A 20,047-nucleotide genomic window follows, 5' to 3' on the forward strand; every position below is an offset into this window, starting at 1 on the left:
CATATTATCGTTGTATATATGCATATATTGTTTAAAAAAAATTATCATGTAATGAGAAACACATACAACATGTGGTCAACGGTTATTTAATAAATGTGTTGAATCTTTGTTCCTTGTGTTCCACATCGTATCCAATTTAGGTTTATAAAACAGAAGCTAATGGTAAAATTACAATGGATATAATCACTTTTAATCATATAAACTGGGTTGAGAAAAGTTGAGGAACCGGCCATTAGAGTTTATGACTGTCTGACGGACCAATGAGTGGCTGAATTATGAATGACCCCTCCGTGACGCCATAATGACTCAGATTGTGTAATTCACTGAGGTAAGTGACATGAGATGGGAGTGACTGCAATTCAATCAATGCAATTCCATCAGTCCAATTATAAGTATATTTGAAGAAACAGATTGAGATACCAGGAGATCCGAGTTTGATAACCTTCGATGCGAAGATACCTCTTGATTCTCTAAGCGTTGCCAGGACATAGTTTTCCAAATTGTCCAGTTTTACCCTCTAACAATGGGGCTACTGGTACCAATTTAACGTATTTCGGTATGAAGCTGTCGGGGTCTGAACAATGACTTACCACAAACGACGCCGTCACAGCTCATTGTTCTAATAAGAAAAGGAATAACTAAATTTAGTTTGTTCCAAAAACGCACACCAGCTGACCTTTTATCAAATCTGGAAATGGACAAGCCTGTCAACTTTTAATATCGGATGATGTATTGATAAAGGTCTTAATAGGTCATACTGTTAAGGATCATTTCAAAATATTTCACGTCGCCATATTTGTCTTGTACGCATCGGTTATTTGTTGCTGCTTTTTTTCTGTCGTCCGACAATGAATAGGTAAGCGGTTTTTTTCTTAAAACGTGTATGTCCCTAATGCTCGTTCTCGATATCGGTACACTTTAACGATCGATTTTATTTTGATCGTTTTATTATTCAGCCTTCATCGTTGATGATATGGTAACGGATTTCAAGTTTTCGTGCTGAAGTTGATTTGCGCCTGCGCTTGCGAACTTTGCTACTGTTTAATACGAACTAAGGAAAGACAGTGTGTACTACGTGTTGTTTTTCCTGGTTTCCATATTTTATGTTTCAGACGAAAAATAAAGTGGTTTGATATAAGTATACTCATGAGTTGACCACCATATTGTCAAATACAGACGGTACTCGATAACGCCAGGCTTAAACAAGGGCAGTAATTTCAGGTGCGTCCAAGTTCCCTGGTTCCTTCATTGTTTAGGGTATAAAACATCCTCGATTCGATGAATTAAACATTTTTTCAATAGGGTAAAACGATTCTATTTGAAACGACCTTGTGCAGCGAATGAAGATCAATGGCTTTTTAACGATGACGATTGTTTAAGATGAAAATCATGTATGTACTAAAACATCTCGTAAAACCAATGCACGTTCTTAGAACGTATGCCTATCGACTCAGTAAATGCACTTCATTCTCCAAGACTACGAGTTTATACCGCTGTCTTAGTGTAATTCTCGTCCGATACCTTGTTTTGGTCAACTCGGGGAGGGTATTATCATCGATTTCCTAGTGCAGATCGCCAGTTTTGGAGATACATGTAAATCGGCACATTTAAGAAAAATGCTTACTGGTTCATTCTGTACTTACATCGATATAGAACCCAGGTTCATCCCAAATCTTGTATATCTATGGCACACTAAAATTACAATTAAAATACGTCGATTTTTTTATCCTAATCCTAATCTATGTATGTGTACTAACACATATAAGAGGTACATCTTGTGTACCCCTAAACTCTAAAAGAAGAAGTTTTGGCATTAAATTTTGTCAGTAAGGGAGAAATGGTTAATCTTTAATTGAAATAGTGTTAACTGAAGTTGTGACGAACTAAATTTCAAACGTTAAATTGTTCGATGTCTAAACTCTTCCTCTAACATGCTTGATTCTGACCATTTTCGAAGTGTTTTACACCACATACATTCGTCTGAAATTCATGAGTTTCGATATGTATGAAATAAAATGATTTTCCGCGCTTTTACCTATATACTATTGAATCTATATGACTATACTATAGATAAATTGTAATGTATAAGTTTCATTTATATAGGGAAAATGCATTAGAAGGGGAGGGAGGATAAAGAGAGGGGAGAAAGAAAAGGGAGAGAAAAAGGTGAGAAAGAGAAAAAGATTGGAGAGAAAGGGAGGAGAAGACAGAGACGGGAGTAAGATGAGGGGGAGAAAGAGAGGTGAGACTGGGGAGCAGAAGAAGATGAAGTGGAGAAGGAAGAGGGGAGAAAGAGAAGGGGGAGAAGAGGGGAGGGAGATTTTAGTTGGGAGAAAATTGAGAGAGAGGAGAAAAAGAAGGGGGAACATGAGGAGAAAGATTGGAGAGAAAGGGAGGGGAATGCATAGAGGGGAGAAAGATGAGGGGAGAAAGAGAGGTGAGAATGGGAAGCGGAGAAAGATGGGAGTTGAAGAGGGGAAGGAAGAGAGGAGAAAGAGGAGGGGGAGAAGATAGGGGAGGGAGATTGTAGTTGGGAGGGAATTGAGAGAGAGACGAGAAAGAGAAGGGGGGGGGGAGAAAGGGAGGGAAAGACAGAGAGGGGAGAAAGATGAAGAGAGAAAGAGAGGTGAGAATGGGGAGCGGAGAAAGATGGGGGATGAAGAGGTAAAGGGAGATGGGGGATGAAGAGGTAAAGGGAGATGGGAGAAAGAGGAGTGAGAGGTAATGTGGCAAAGAAATAGTTGGAGATACTGGCGAAAGTGTGAAATGACAGGGGAAGAAGAGCAATGAATGAGATAAAATGCGGAAGTTAAGAGGTTGAAAGCACATGAGAAAGTTTCTGAGAGGAAAAGAGGGGAGGGTGTGTAAAGGGAATATAAAGTGTGGTGGAGGCAGGCAAAGATAAGAAAGTAATCAAAATTTGATAGATCTCGAAACATGTGCGACCACATACACATGTACGATGGTGGCTCAAAGAGCCAGAAGGAAAGACAGAAGAGAGGAGACAGATCTCGTACCATGCACGACCACACGTACGAGCGGTGGCTCTGAGAGCCAGGCTCGAGAACCAGCACCGCTAGTTCCCGTACAAATTCACCCAAGATTTGAAATCCTGGGATTTTGTCATAAAACAAAACTTGAAGGTTTAAATGGCAGATTTGTTTTACATTTCCGTGGAAATGTTTTTTGTATAAATTCATTCAGTGGTACGAAAAAAAACACTGCATGTTATGATATTATATTTTAAGAGCTCTATTCTGGAACGACAATTCTTCATAAATGAGTTAAATGCCTTATTTTAGCAATTTAGTATTATATTTTTGCCTTCCGTTTAGTGCTAATTCAGTCTATTTATATTATTATTATTATTAGTTATTCTATAAAAAGGTGTATTATTATAATAACAATGATATACAGTAACGCCTTTGGCCATACCAAATAAAAGGTGCGAAAATATGGCCATGAATGAAAATATGACTGTAAGTTGTATACCGGGAAAAAATGATAGATTAATACTTGAAATGTGAAGAGTTCTGAAACAGTAACGTAAACAGTGCTACATGGAGGCGCCTCGCCGCTGCATACAGTATGCGAAAGATATATCCCCGCATTTAGGTCGCGTAACGGTGCCCCGCATAAAACACCATTTGATATACTTTTAAACCTATGAATATGTTCGTTTATTTATTATTGACTGTTTTGGGCAAGGAATTGATACAAACATGAAGAAAATATAATGGCCGAGAAACTATACTATACCGAGAATCAATAGATTTGCTTGGCCTAATGCAGAAAAGCATCATTAAAGGAAAACGGAAATTATATTTGTAAAGATATGTCCATAATGAATCGAAGTTGGAAGCCAAACTTGTAAATTTTATTTCACTTCATATCTAGCAGACTTAAGAACATGAATTTGTTGTGTAAAACTCCGACCATTCATGTATATAATTTTACCAGGCAAAAAATGAATTTCGGCTTCCTCGTTATCAGAGGTTAATCACGGCTTTAATATAAATAGCGTTATCCTTGGTGCATCACGTCTTCGACGCTATCTTGGGGGATTCACGGCTTCCGCGTTATTGTAGGTAAATCACGTCTTCTGCTTTATCGTAGGTGAATCACGTCTTCTGCTTTATCGTAGGTGAAACACGGCTTCTGCTTTATCGTAGGTGAAGGACGTCTTCTGTTTTATCGTAGGTGAAACACGGCTTCTGCTTTATCGTAGGTGAAGGACGTCTTCTGCGTTATCGTAGGTGAATCACGTCGTCTGCGTTATCGTAGGTGAAGCACGGCTTCTGCGTTTTCGTAGGTAAAGCACGTCTCCCGCGTTATCATGGGTGAATCACGGCTTCTTCTTTATCGCAGGTGAAGCACGGCTTTCAGGTTATCGTAGGTGAATCACGTCTTTCGCGTTATTTTGAATCACGGTTTTCTCGCTAAGGAAAACCCCGTCTTCCACGTGTAATAGTACACATACATGGATAAGGAAGAATAATCGACGCCTTTTTATTGTTATAAAAGTGTGCCATAGATTTACCACTTTTGTGATGAACCTAATAAAGTTCTTAAAATCACCAGAATGAACTAAGCATTTTCTTAAATGTGCTGATCTATCCCCAAAGCTGGCGATCTGCACTCGGAAAATAATGACAATACCTTTGATTGTCCAAACCATTGTATCGGATGAGTCGAATTACACGAAAAAGAACGGTATAAAATCGTTGTTTTAAAGAATAAAGTGCATTGAGTGCGGTTAACATAGTAAGAACGAACGTGTATATTGTTTTCACGAGATATTTAGATATATTAATAAGGCCATGCTTTTCATCTAAAACAAGCGTCATCGTGAATTAGCAATTGCTCTTCGTTCGATGCACAAGGTCGTTTCTAAAAAAATCGTTTTAACATAAAGAAAACATTGATTATACACATCAGATCGGGGACGTTTTTCGACCCAAACAATGAACCAGGAAACCTGGATGCACCTGACATTACTGCCTTTGTAAAAACATTGAAGTACCTGCCACAGTCGTAGTTTAGAGTTAACAGAATGTGTAACACACCAAAGGTAACGACGATGAACTCTTTGAAAAGTTTTAAACGAACCAGCAATTTACTCGAGTTTATTCTCTTTCGCAGACCCATCCTACTATTTCTCGCCTGCCTCCTACCCCTCGTGCACGCGGACTACCCGTGTGTATGCAACTACAATGTTGAGGCTGGTGTGTATGACCAGCAAAGCACAAGCGGTCAACCTATTGGATATTTGTACGAGTTCGACTGCAAACCAGAAACTGAAGCGTCTGATAATGACAACTTTATTCAGATTATGTTCGAACATAAGGTATGGTATTTTTCTCAGCATTCCATCACTTGTTGTTTAGGAAGCGCCCTTGTTGTCGTGTTTAAACCTCATCTGAATGTTGCGCAACAGTGTAAGCTTCTGTTATCGTTTAATATTCAGTATGGTATTAATTTGATGTTGTTAATGTTGTTAATGTTGTTAATGTTGTTAATGTTGTTAAAAGGGACTAGACACCAGATGAGACCATTGCAAGAGAAAATATGTTTGTCAAAAACTAACATAAAATTGTAATCATTGGGTACAAACTGATTATCAAATGGCTGATGACACATGCATCTTTCGCAGTTTTTTGCATATTTTACCAATTCGATATTTACTGGGTTTGTCTACCACATTTATCCCAGGAATTTAAAAATAGCGTCTGTATATGTACCCTGCAATCGTAACAACTCGGCAATCTCCGGCAAGCTTCGAGTCAATTCCTGTTGGAAACTGGGCGAGGTTTTCGATTGATGTATCCTGTACTTATCACGTGACTTTCACATGGTGAATATACACACTATGAACTGGGAAACCATTGTGCGCCATTTTAAAACGGGTAAACTCAGTTGAAACAACGACCAACATATTCTTTTAATTATGTAAAATGATGTATTATCGGCCTCACACTAACAAGTATTATAAATTCTAGGCTTGTTTTAAGGAAATACTGTAGTTGTGGCTTTTGGGACCATCCGGGTTCTAGTCCCTTTAACGTTATAGTTCTTTTTCAGAATGAAATTAGCTTTAGAATGCGTTGCTCTTGTATGCAACATTAGCATAACTAAGACCTCCAAAACTTTTTATTGACCAGCAATAATGAAAAGTGGGCGGATTCTAATCCAATCGATTATATGATATTGTACAGAAGTGTATAATATTATTTTTTGTAAACATGTGTTGTATTATAATTACATTTGGTGTCTAAACAATCTAAGGTGTAAACAAGAAATGACAATTTTGTCATAACTTCTTATGATGAATGATTCTTACAGCTTGGCTATTTGGAAAAGAACGATCAAGTTCAGTCACAAGTTTGTCCAGGCCAGATACCTCCTACCGATCTAGGTACGCAAACCTTTTGAAATTGTAGTGGTGAATGTATTTGTACAGAGAATCTTTGTCTAATATGCAGGCCAGGTTACCCTCGGCCGATTTAGGTAGGTGACACGTCTACGAAGAATATTAGTAGATTGTACATGCCAGATAACCTCTGCCGATTTATGTAGGCAAATACTATCAGGTAGTCGGCCTAAAAATGCCTTTGGTTATCAGACCAAAATAGGCGCCGACCCTACCGTTCTTTACAGTCAGTTGGTGAAAAAAAATAAGTGTGTGTTTTAATATGTAGTCAATAACCTATCAATCTCTATACAGAAGACTACTTTAACACAATTCTCCAGTTTTAACATAGATGTTCTTACATAAAGCAAATAAAAAATATTTTTTTTTATATTATAAGTATAGGTTATGAGATAGAAATGCCTATTTCTGAAATGAATGTTGAATAAGCAAACTTTTACACAGACTACGGTTGTAAACCAACAGTATTATAATAAGAAAAACAAACACACTTTGTCTAAATATGTTAATAGTGGCTACAACAACGACAGCACCTGTAGTAACAACAACCACAATGAGAACAACTTCAACCACCACAAGAGCTCAGACAACAGCAACAACTAGCACAACAACTCGGCCGATATCAACAACTACGACTCCGAAACCAGTTACCTCTACAACAACAAGATCTTCTACTTCCACTTCAACGACCACTACACCAACAACGACAACGACTACACCAACAACCACTCGTCCGTCATTAACTCTTACCCCATCTTCTCGTCCCACAACTACAACTTCTACTACAACAATGCGCTCCAGTACGGAACATACAACAACAACAACTTCAAAACCGGCAACCTCAGTTTTAGTCGAAGGTAAATAACTCTCATTTGATTGGCAAGGGTCGGAAATACCTAAGTGAAAGCAGCTTAAATGCTCATAATAATCTCTCATCATCATCTTTTTCAACGTACCTAAACAACAGTTCTGTGCCAACTTGGATGTTCGATTGGCTATGTTGTACACGATCGTACGTGTCAGCTTACCTCCACATTTGGATATCAAGTTCTTACAAACATTGAAAGGCTCTTTCTAAATGTTGAGTCAGCGTATAATTGCACCTTTCAAAAGCTGCAATCTGACCTTCAATGTTTAAGACAATATAAATTGATTGCTAGATTTCCATCCGATTGTTTTTTAAATGGGTGCGGGGAGTGGCAATTTATTTTTTTTATTTTTCTTATATGACTGTTTCACCAATGAATATGTGTTTATGCACCAGTCAATTGTAATAATGCCCCCCCCCAGGTCCGAGGAATAGCGGGGACTTTGACGATCGGTCCAGTCAACCCCGGCTAAAAGCCCCGCCCTGCTGGGACGAACAGATGGTAAAATCCCCGCCAAATGCCCCCGCACCCCAGAGACTCTAGGTAAGGCCCATTCCCCGCTATATTTAAAGCAAAGACAAAACCACCGCATTCACCCGGCACTGCGGGGCCACCTGAAGGGTAAAAACACGGCCCATTTCCCCGGCTATCCCCGGTATACCCCGGACCTAGGGGGGGGGGGGGGGCGTGGTTACAATTGATTGGTGCATTATGCTCTTCCTTATTGCATAAGGGGCTATATACACAAATAGAACGCGATCGTAACACAGCGACAACGTAGGTATGATTTAACTTTAAGGGGTGGAGGAAAACAGAGGGGGCGGGAAGGGACGAGAATCTAGCAATTAATTTATAGTCGCATTATTGTACTTTTTACAGGTCACATAGAGCTATGCCCCGACCATGTAAGGAATGACTTGAGCATCTTCAAGGGTTTCCTTGGTCAATACGGAGATTACTGCTTTGAACTGGTCGATGTCAAAACACAGTGGCACAACGCTCAAAGACATTGCACAGGTATGGATAAATTAGGAGACCAAATATCAAATTTGTACAAAATGGCCAATTCCACCAAATCTCTTACTTCAAGAACTGTGGTATTCGAATAAATGTCTTTCGACGAAAAGGCGCGACACGTGTTTTAAAATGCATTTTTGTACGTCAAATTCTTATTTGTTTTTAGAATAGAACCTACATTTTCAGTAAATGAATGGCAGAAAGGCAATCATTAAATACTAGGCTTAGTTTTGCGGGTGTTAAATGGTCCGCATACTGCCACTCATCCGATGCACATTCCCTGTGTCAGGCTTTTCGTTGAAAATGTGTCAGCCAATGGTGTTGTATTCTACGCATACTCCATCCATTCTTAATAATTAAGATTTTACTTCATGTAAACTTACTATGACTTTAAGTTAACATTTTCCCGTTCCTCCAAACAGTTGCAGGAAATGGCTTCCTTACTCACGTGACAAACCAGCAGGAACAGGATTACTTTCTCCGCTTTCTTTCTAACCACACCTACGTGGAATCCATATGGCTGGGCTTGACCGACTCCGAACAAGAAGGAGCAACGGCAGAGGGAAAGTGGACGTGGATTTCTGGTGCGTTTTGCATTTATGTAAAGCTGTCATCTCCTTACTCGCACAACCTATAAACCATGGATTGGAAACTCCCTCCTGAGACTAAAGCGATTATCTCAAACTAACGCGAGCGGAGCGATTTCATTCCGAGATCTTACCGTGTGATTATTTTCGAGACGTCCGCCATCTTGTTTCGCGCCAAGAAATTATGTTGCCTTTATCGGATGCAATCTTCGTATTCACTATGGTTTATAGGTCCGTGCTTCTACTTTTCGGTATTACTAGTAGTCGATTTGGACAGATGGGTTCATGGTGTCTGTTAATTACAGTTACTTTGATATCTGAAGTAGTTCACATGTTTTACTGGATGAACAAACGACGAAGTGTCCCTTCAACTAGTTGTATGTGTTGTAAGTTTATTTTTGGTGTTTGTATTTGTGTATGTGATGTAAATATGTTTGTGTCTATAATTCAATGTAGATATCGCCCTATTTTCGACTACTGGGCTTGCCCCGTTTTTTCATTGTATTATTATTGTAATCCAGAGTGCTCCCGAATGAGCTACTGAAGCTTTTATCAACAACTATGAAAATGCCTTCTTCGCGTCATTTACCCGGAAGCATGCGGTGAAACAGAAATTTGAATAAAACTCGATTCTCATTAGTCAATAAATATGTGCACCAATATATGTATTGGGCTCTTCAGTTTTCTGTAGAACATTTAACATAAACACTATTAAACGCGTATAAATATTCCAGTCATCTTTGTCAAGAAAAAATAGTAAACCGATACCATTTCTTTTCGGCCACTGGGACTCATGAACAACATATTGGAGTGGTTTCGAGTTTATTTTACCCGCAATCGGGCAAGGCCCATTCGGCGAGTGCTCCGATAAGATTGTGAGTCATCAATGTTTAGTTTTTTGGAGCATGGTGCACAGACAGAGTGTTACCCTGGATAGAGCTACGACTGGTTCTTTAACGTGCACCACTGAATTGCACTGTCAAACGGGATGCCCGGAAGACAATTAGTTTTTTGTTTGTGGTTCAGCGGGGAATCGAACCAGTGACACCTGGATTGACAGTCAAGTGTGTTACCACTAAGGAATCCGCCATCTCAACATGTTGAATATTTTAATACATTTAAATAATATTTAAAATCAAATACATTGAAAACATCACGCGATAGTGTCAATCAGCCAATCACGCTACAGGGTAGCCGTCAGTATCTTAGTTATTACACTCTTCATGATTCAACACACTTTATTTCGTACTTACGAGGTAAAACAAAAATCCGTAATATATGCAGTATTCAAACCATCAGCGAGCCCCTTTAGGGTAGTGGTGAAACTACAAACTGCACTTATACTTTAATTTGATAGTTTGTGTTTAAATCAGTTGTGTATCGATTTTAAACTCCTGCGTACAGTTTGGAGCATCTTATTTTTTCTAATTGTATTTTGATGCCAATTTTAAGCATATAATAAAAAGAAAAAGGTTTTTGTTTCAGTTTAAAATTAAAATGTATTTCACAAAAGTAAATATTTAACCCGTGGCTTCCCCACTCGTGAAATATAATTGTTGGTGGTCGTTCGGTGAAATGATATAACGATCTTACACTGAAAGTAACAATTATCCTCTATATATATTTCAAGGAGACCCAGTAACGTTTACGAAATTCGGACCTGACTTCAACACACAGACAGCTAATGACCACAAACTCCACGACTGTGTGATAATGAAGAACGGTGGCGAATGGACAGATGTCCCCTGTGGTGTGTCCCTCCTTGTCGGGACCGGGTTCGGGGAGTCACATCCTTTCATCTGCCAATACAGTAAGAATTAAACATGTGCATATACAGAGTGTGTATACTACATGATAAAATACGTCATAAATTCTAAGGAGGAAGACTTTTTGTTTTAAATGAAGACTTAAAACAAAGATTATAACTTTTCTGTTAGCAGTCCACGCCGCTTACAGAGCCCCGCCTTCGGTCTTTTACCAGAGTTTGAAGATTTATATTATTTATAACTTTTCTGTTAGCAGTCCACGCCGCTTACAGAGCCCCGCCTTCGGTCTTTTACCAGAGTTTAAAGGAGAGTTAATAAACCGTTTCACCAAACCGTCGCCTGATTGAGCACTGTCAACACATTATTTCGAGTTTTTCGAAGTGTTTGAGGAAACAAATCATCGTATCAAACTCCGGTAATACCACGAAGACTGGGCACTTTAAGCGGCATAGACTGACCTTTGCTTTATTGAAAATGGTGAAGAAAAATATAGGTTATCTTTGTTTTTAGTCTTCAATCGAAGCAAAATATTGCCTTCCTTTGTAACATTTATGGCGTAATTTATCGCGTGGTATACACACACTGATACAACTCGAAGAAAAACCTTTATCTCAAACATTTTGTTACATATAAAATTCTCGTTTTTACAAGTAAAATATCAACCTAAATAATTGACGCGATTTTCAAGTTTCAGTACTGAATGATACATGTATGTTCATGGTTTAGCCTCAACATGTTTAATACTCATTTTCAGATGTCACTTCAAAACCACCGAACCTTTTCAACCACTTAACAGATGCCATCATCGGCTAGATGGAATTCCTGCGATATAAACAATGCGTTGAATGCACTCGTTTTGTATGAAAATATATGGAATGAAATATGGAATGACTAAACAGTTTCCTAATGCGTTCGTTCTTTCAAAATGCCATTGTCTTATCAAAATTTTAATGCGTTCTAAAAGTAGCGCACACTTCCAAAACATTTGCGCACTAAGCAATCATACAACATGATAGTTTATAAACATGCTATCTGCATTTCGAACGACCCTTGCATGTGTTGTATTTATCGGGACATGAGCAGTCATTTTATCATCGTGAAAATGACCAGGTGCGTAATATTCGCCTTATTTATTTTATTTGTATGTACAAATATGTTTTTGGAATAGGATATTTCACCGATTAACAGTAACATCTATAAAAAGAAAGAAAAGATAAATTCGTTAATCCTATGGACGTAAACGTTTACAAAATACTAGCGGAATACTGTTACTGTGGAGGTAAAATACCTTCTTACAATACTTAAATCAAAGCGCGAATGCACTGAAAGACTATCTGCGGGCAAATATATGTGAGAGTTGCAAATTTTATTTGAATAATGGGAATGGGTAAAGGGCACATTGATAAAAGTGAAAACTGTGCCGAGGGCCAAGAGCGCTTGCGCCCACATTGGGCGAGGAATTGAACATATGGATATCTTTATCTATTTTATGGCGTCTGGAGTCATTTTTTATGCAATGGTCACCTTAATCGTCCACACCCTCATCCCCATGTATATAAGGTTACAATGCATGTCCCTTTTAATCGTTTCTAAAGGGTTTTCGTTGCATTGATTATATATCATACGATAGAAAGTATAATATATCATATATCATTTCCTTTTATAAACATACACGTTTTGTTAAAGGAAAATCAGTTTTTTACAAACAACTTCAGCAATAATTCCTTTCAAAATGCACAGCCTATCACTTCATGCATGCCCCTTTCAATCGCTTCTAAAGGGTTTTGTGGTGCTTTGATTGGATTTTATACGAAAGGCAAGTTTTATGAACATACTTGTTATAATTGATAAAGGAAAATAACTTTATTTTACGAACAACTTAAGCAAAAATTCCTTTCAAAGTGCAGAGCTTGTCAGATGATTGTGTTAATATAAATTGAAAGCCTAATGTCTAAAACTATGCCAAGAATACACCGATACGAAGCTTTAATGCAAAAAAGAAAAAAAGAAGAAATCATCTTGTTAGAAAAGTATATATACGCCTAAAAGTCATAGAATCTGGGAGTAAGATTACAGTAGTATTGGTCCCAGATAGAATGAATAGTATTTTGTTATTGTATAGCAGGCAAATCATAGTATTTGAAACATTAGCAGCGCGAAACCTGAGATACAACTATTTTGACATTCAGACAATCATTTTTGTTTCTTATCTCATAAAAGTAATATGACAAATACACCATTACAAATAAGCGTGCTTCAGGGTCACGCCAGGTTAAAATAACAAACCCTGCAGGTGATGGGACACTTAAAGTCGGTAATAATTTCTGGAACATCTTGGGCTAAATTAAGAGTGAATATCATTATGTTACCTTCCTATCAGAGTCGTCTTTATTTTGCCCCACATTTACCTGATAAATATAGCGATCAAAAAAGTGTTATATTCTGCTAAAAAAAAACGCCAGGATACTGAAATACAGCGAGAAAATAGCCGAACAAGCAAGAACTCATACTCGGACCGCAATACAAAAAAATATTCTATTGTTATGGTTTCGACGTCTTTCTGCTAAACATGGAGCGCATTGACACAAAAAAATGGGTTAAAACGATATGAAAAGAAGTAGTTTTTCGGAGTTTGCGGTCTTAAGACTACCTGCGCGCATGCGCAGATAGTCAAAAGAGGCGAAATATATATCTGAAAAGTTTATAAGGGCATGCCCCGTTGACTTACCTGTCCGTTTATAAATTATGTGAGAAGGGGTAAATACAATTTATTATACCGCTACTATTCTAGAAAATACAATAAAATTACATAGGCCAGCAATGGTGGCATATTACTGGCGTAAGATAACCTGTTAACGTTCGCGAATGGTTGCGTGTTAACCACTTTATTTTCGCGATAATTATCTAACTAATTATATTTCACGAATAGTATCTAGTTAACCAGTTATTATGTTACTTATGAAGCAGAATTCGCAAACCATAAATAGATTATATATTACTGCTAAAAGCCAAACGTGCATTTATAGATAAGTGGTAACACGAATCTTATCTAGTGAACCAATTATTATGTAACTTATTAAGTGGAATTCGCAAACCATAACTTGTTAACCTGTTAGTGTTGAACAGCTAAAAAAGGTAATTATTGGCAGTTCTGGGCATTTTCAAGCTTGTTTTTAGTCTTATCACTTTTCAAATGATACCGAAATTCTATGGGGTCACCAGACATCTATAATAGATGCTTTAAAGCTGCACTCTCACAAATTGACAGTTTTGATACATTTTTTTTTTTGAATCAGCAAATTTTGCATCAGTGCCTTCAATTCAGTTATAAAAGATAACCCACAATAGAACAGATCGCAATTATTTGGTAAATGCACATGATTAATGTTTTAAAGCATTTGTAACACTTTTAGCCATCAATTTTCAAACGTAAATATGAAGTGTGCAATCTGCTCTTTTGTTAGAAGAATAATAGCATTGGTTTCCCGACATTTGCATAAAAATTGGCTCATTCCCTAGACAAAAATAAATACAAAAAGTTGTCAAAACAATCAATCTGCGATTGTGCAACTTTAAGACCGAATTTGCAGAAGTCGATCAACCTCATATATTTTTTCAGATCTTTCGTTTTCCTAGTTCTCAATTTGGCCTTAGCCAACGGCGACTATGAATGTGTGTGTAACTACAACGTCGAACTACCTGTATACGACCATCCTAACGAACACAGCAGCTCAATAGGATACTTGTACGAGTTTGACTGCAAACCCAAGGAGCCCAGTTCTGAACATCCCAACTTCTTGCAGATAATGTTTGAGGGACAAGTGAGTGGTTAGTTTTTCACCAGGGAACATGTCAACGAAAAATAGTTTCAATTCAAACATAGAGATAGGGAATCGAGGAGTGAGGGGTAGTGGTCGATGTGTTGTGGTGATATTTGTAATTGTGGTGTTTATGCGTTTGTGTCTCTAGTTCAATGTTGTTTTTGTCCCTGCCTTGCGTAATGAACTGGTTTTATTTTTTTGTATTTTCGACTACTGGGCTTGTCCCTGTAGTTTTTATTATATAATTTACATTCTAGTATTTACATGGTTCATTTATTAAACAAATCCTGATGGTCGCATCATCAGAATCAGCTGACTTTAACATCAATGCCTTCAATTCATTCATTTAAGATAACTAACGATAGAACATAGCTCAATTATTTGGAAAACTGCCGAAAAACTCATTTTTCTTAAAGCGTTAGTAGCGTTTTTAGACAGAAAACATCAATTTTCGAACGTAAATATGAAGACTGCGATCTAAACTTTTATCAGCAGTCTTAATTAACTGGTTTTAAGGCCTTTTCGCAAAAATTGTTTCATTCCAAGAAAATAAAATAAAATAAAATGTCAAAATGGTCAATCTGTGAAAGTGCAGCTTTAACGGAGGAAGCCATTATGTTTTTAGGAAGGGTTTGTTAAGATCGACAACAACGTGCAGCCACAGACGTGTCCTGGAAACATTCCTCCATCAGACCTGGGTAGGTTTGGGATTCTTGCTTTTTATAATCCGAGTAATCGTCTGGCCCTAATTTCTCGAAACAGCTTTTTAAAAAACCCTTATAACAGGATTAAGCTATATACACTCTATTTGTTTTGCTAAGGTTTGTACAATAATGATACAAGTGTATTCTTAAGAGTTTTCGGACTTAAAAATGAAATTGTCTTGATGATAATCACGATTAACTATTTTTAACCTTTTTCTTTAAATTTTAAGTGACACTCTTATTCAAAACCAATACATACATATGTATGACAAACATAAATTTTGAGTGATAAATCTTTAACTACTTACTAAACAATATATTTATGGAAACTTTTTATCACTGATAACAATATTGTAACAGTGTTTTAGTAGCTGAACGCCCAAAAATATAAAATGATTGGTGAATGCTAAAAGATTTACAGTGATCTTCTATAGTTTCAGAAGGTAGGAATACCGTCTTTTCTGCGCATTTCTTTCAAATTAAACACGGAGTCCTTCACAAGAACCATTTGTTTTCGATATTTATTCATCCTTTCTGGTATATATCTAAACAACTGTACTAATTGCGGTAAATTTCATTTAGAAGTATCTTTAAGTAGAAGCAAGACTAAGTAAGAAATTTTCCTTAATGACATAAGCTATTTAAGCTCGTTGCGCTTAAGATTTTTTTGAGAAATTGGGGCTTGATTTTAATACAATCGTTGCGGTCGCCATTTTATAATAACAGCATACTTATGATGTAACATTTGTATCACTGAAAGCAGAAACGAAAATGACTATACTCTACAATACAATCTGTTTACATTTTGCAACCAGTAACAACGATAAAACCACATGGAAATGAAAAAACAACGACTACTTTAACTGAAACGACCACAACGCCAACAACAACTGCAAGTACAACAACAACATCAACAACAATAACAACACCGACAACAACAACAACAACAACACCGACACCTTCAACCACCACCTCAACAACGACAACACATCGTACAACTTCAACCAGTACTGAGCATACAACTACCACACCAACACCTAACCCGACAAGCATACCTGAGGGTAAAAAGTTATTTTATATTCTTAACAATCTGTGTTCGATTTATAGAATATAAACAATTCAAGATAAATCATTTCAATTTTAACTTGTAAACTTGTTTGATTTGACTACGGTTGTATTGTAAATATGAACTATTGTTTTCGTAAAAAATCACATTACATGTATTTCAATATTGGCCTAACGGTTATTTTCTGTTTGTAAAGCTCATTGACATTTCGTCTGTCTAATGTTTATTGATTTGAATACGTTTGCCCGTGGGTAACAGGTCACATAGAGCTGTGCCCAGCCCATGTGAGAAATGACTTGAGCATCTTCAAGGGGTTTCTTGGCCAGTATGGGGATTACTGCTTTGAGCTGGTCGACGTCAAAACACAATGGCACAACGCTCAAAGACATTGCACAAGTATGGTTCTGTTTATCTTGAGCAAAATGCCAATTTCAATCCATAAAATTACTATAAACTCACAATAATTTCAAATAAATTAACACTATTCTATATTCAAGTACAGATAACACGTTAATTTCACTTGTACGACAAGACCGTGTAGTGTTTATTTGGGTGCTATGATTATTTGTAACTTTTCGTCATTGTGTGATAAGGACGAAGATATTTCGCAAAATCATTCGAGCTAAAAGAACATTTTATACCCTAGTATTTCACGACATCTAAATATAGACTATAGAGAGAATTCATGATTGTTGCCGTGTATGATAGCAATATATCCCACCGAATTAGCATCGAAAGCTGTATTTCACAAACAATTTACTGTTGGTGTTCACGGGGTGAAATCTATTCTTAAACGTTAACAAAAAAAAATGTAACTTTATGCTACTTATTCATCGAAAGCAATCATTAATTGAGATGTAATAGTAAATGATGTCATACAGGAAATTACGTAATTGAAAGTTCTTCCTAGCCATGCGTTCGATTTTGTCAGATTGATTGAAACAGTCACTTTATATTTCGATAATCTCATTGTTTTCAACAGTAAGTTTTATGGGGACCTCATACACCGTTCTTTTTCAATTCCGATGACGACATTCTAGAAATGACGTTTATGATTGTTCTTCCTAGCACAATGTGAAATTACGTTAAAATAAGTGAAACAGTGAACTTATAAATCACTAAACGGTGAGTTAACCGGATATATCATCCAGCGTTATTTAAACAAACGAACAGCTTGGAATTGTTATTGACAATGGATATTTATATGGACTTTGTTTTGTTTTGTTTCGTGAGTCTGGTTTTGAGAGGTTTTATTACCACAAGATCGTAGAAATTGCGACGTCTTAGTAGTATCAAACGTATCAAACAACATCCTTGTATCCATTTTATAACTGTAATTATGTACTATATATATGTTACTATACTGCATGTCCATTTATTTAGTCGCAGGAAATGGCTTCATTGTTCACGTGACCAACCAGCTGGAACAGGATTACTTTGTCCGTTTTCTGTCCAACCACACCTACGTGGAATCCGTATGGCTGGGCTTGACAGATTCAGAACAGGAAGGAGCAACGGCAGAGGGAAAGTGGACGTGGATTTCAGGTAGGTTAGAATTTACGTGTTTTTAACTTTTTTTCTGGTCGAAAACAACTAAACGTAATGTATCATTTTGAAAATATGACCGCGACGTTTGACAATCAGATATTTTGTATCTATATATCAGGTAGTGTAAGATTTTTCGGCAATCACTGGTTTCATGTGTGTTAAGAACCAGGTCGTCTATTAAACAGCTACTATTCTAACAAATTCAATGAAAATTACGGGGACAAGCCTTCTGTTATAAACTCTGTGTAAAGGCAAATGGTAAGGGCTCAAACGACACAGAACGTACAAACACCACAAGCAGACCACACACGTACGCATTTTTCATGTACTGTATTTCGAATTAATAATTATTGATGGATCGAAATACGGAACAGATTATGTTCAATGATACAATTAGCCATGAAAAATTAACATTTTTGACCAGGTGCCCCAGTAACGTTTACAAAGTTTGGTCCGGATTTCAATTCCGAGTCGGCTACTGACCACAAACTCCATGATTGTGTGATAATGAAAAATGGTGGCGAATGGACAGATGTCTCCTGTGGTGTCGCCCTCGTTCTTGGGACCGGGTTCGGGGAGTCACATCCGTTCATCTGCCAATACAGTAAGAGTAATGCATGTGTAACATGTAGGTACCTTAGGATTTAACTGGATACTAAAGTATTTCTTTATAAATGTGATTCTTCTGAATAGATTACACCATTATTGGAAGGGATGTTGACAGTGTTAAACATATTATGACTGTCAACGAAAAGTCTTAATTATTCCACGAATGCTATCGCAACATTCCGTGCAAACCTATATGGAACCCGATCAGATGTTCCTGTTACTCTAATACAGTTTGTAAGCTAAAACACATCCAGTATTACAGGCGTTCGCGGTTTGATTAAGACAGTTATGGCATATGCGATATACTGTAAACTGTAAGTCTTATGTTCAAATAAGTTTTTAAAGGGCTAACTTCTGACTTTGAATGTCCTTTTTATAATTATTCTTTGTTGTTGCATGTACATAAGAACTAAATATCACCCTAGAGACTGGATTTTATACATGTACATCCACAGGATATTCAGTATATTCATATTTTCAGATGTGACTTCAAAACCACCCAGCCTATTCGGACACTTAACAGATGCTCTGGTCGGCTAAATTATTTTTTCACACCAAATAAAACAAAACAGAAGCATATTGCTTTCTTAAGAATTTTGGATTGACTTAACTATTTCCGAATGTGTCCATTCCTTCTTAATGAAATTTGTCTTATCAAAATTGCAGTGCGTTCAAAAAGTATCGCAAGTATTTGCGCACTCAGACATCACATAGTGTTGAAAGTTTGTAAAATATGTCTTGTCGGCAATTTGAACGTCCTCTGCACATGTCTTCTTGGTTTCAAAAGACACAATATACATGTTCATTCATTTCGTCATCGTGAGAATGACATGGTAACGTTATATGTGACTTCTTTTTCATTTGTTTTTAATTTGTAATTGTACAGTGGAATTATAAAGTGCATGTAGGTCGAAATCTTTACTGGCTTTCTTCTTATGAAAAGATTTAAAAATTGAAGGACTAAAAACAACATTATTTCATTCTTCATTAACGTTTATCTTGTGCTTTCCTGCAGTTTAAAGAAATTAATCAGTGAAATAATTGATATTTTACTGTTTCAAACAGCCACTACGATACTGTATGGCGATCTTTCAAATAAACAAACATTCATCTTCTACGTCTTTTCATGATATGCACATATGGACGAATGGAATTACGAAACACCTAGTATAGATATAAGACGCACTAGCTGCAACAAATAGGAACATTAAATACTATAAAAAAAATTGTTTGACCCCTTTTTCGTCAACATTTATAAAACAAAACATATAGTGGTGTATGTTAAAGTTTTCCAGATCACTATTTTTCCTCGTTCTAAGTTTGACCGTAGCCAAGGGTAACTATGCCTGTATGTAACTACAACGTTTAACTACCTGTATACCACTACCCTAATGACAACGGGGCCCCATAGGATGCTAATACGAGTTTGACTGCAAACCTTGAGAGCATAGGGCCGCTGCAATAGCTATCTAAGTCGATTTTAGTCATAAATGGAAATGATCTTAGAGTCGTAATATATATTTTGCTACATATTTGTGATAATTTAACTTTAGCAACTCTTTTATTATTATGTTTGGGGGTTTTAAAGTTAAGGGAATAATAACAATCAATTTGTTGCCATTCGTGCCGT

The 20,047-nt window shown here is 36.9% G+C and overlaps 3 protein-coding genes across 3 annotated transcripts; all 3 read left to right on the forward strand.

Annotated features, from left to right (window-relative positions):
- Positions 1 to 523: 523 nt before the first annotated feature.
- LOC128245949 (octapeptide-repeat protein T2-like) lies at positions 524 to 2,514 on the forward strand. Its single transcript, XM_052964167.1, has 2 exons — positions 524 to 535; positions 2,104 to 2,514. Exons 1-2 carry the CDS (start codon positions 524 to 526, stop codon positions 2,512 to 2,514), a joined length of 423 nt encoding a protein of 140 aa, XP_052820127.1.
- Positions 2,515 to 2,674: 160 nt separating this feature from the next.
- Positions 2,675 to 11,482, forward strand: LOC128245950 (probable replication factor C subunit 1). Its single transcript, XM_052964169.1, has 8 exons — positions 2,675 to 2,721; positions 5,143 to 5,347; positions 6,343 to 6,415; positions 6,943 to 7,287; positions 8,179 to 8,316; positions 8,739 to 8,900; positions 10,534 to 10,713; positions 11,424 to 11,482. Exons 1-8 carry the CDS (start codon positions 2,675 to 2,677, stop codon positions 11,480 to 11,482), a joined length of 1,209 nt encoding a protein of 402 aa, XP_052820129.1.
- A 240-nt stretch (positions 11,483 to 11,722) lies between these two features.
- On the forward strand, positions 11,723 to 18,984 carry LOC128203347 (uncharacterized). Its single transcript, XM_052904727.1, has 8 exons — positions 11,723 to 11,779; positions 14,289 to 14,490; positions 15,116 to 15,188; positions 16,010 to 16,255; positions 16,519 to 16,656; positions 17,644 to 17,805; positions 18,233 to 18,412; positions 18,899 to 18,984. The coding sequence occupies exons 1-8, from the start codon at positions 11,724 to 11,726 to the stop codon at positions 18,955 to 18,957; spliced, it is 1,116 nt and encodes a 371-aa protein (XP_052760687.1). The 5' UTR covers position 11,723; the 3' UTR covers positions 18,958 to 18,984.
- Positions 18,985 to 20,047: the final 1,063 nt, after the last annotated feature.

This window comes from Mya arenaria, chromosome 9 (assembly GCF_026914265.1).
Source record: "Mya arenaria isolate MELC-2E11 chromosome 9, ASM2691426v1".
Taxonomy (NCBI): Eukaryota; Metazoa; Mollusca; class Bivalvia; order Myida; family Myidae; genus Mya; species Mya arenaria.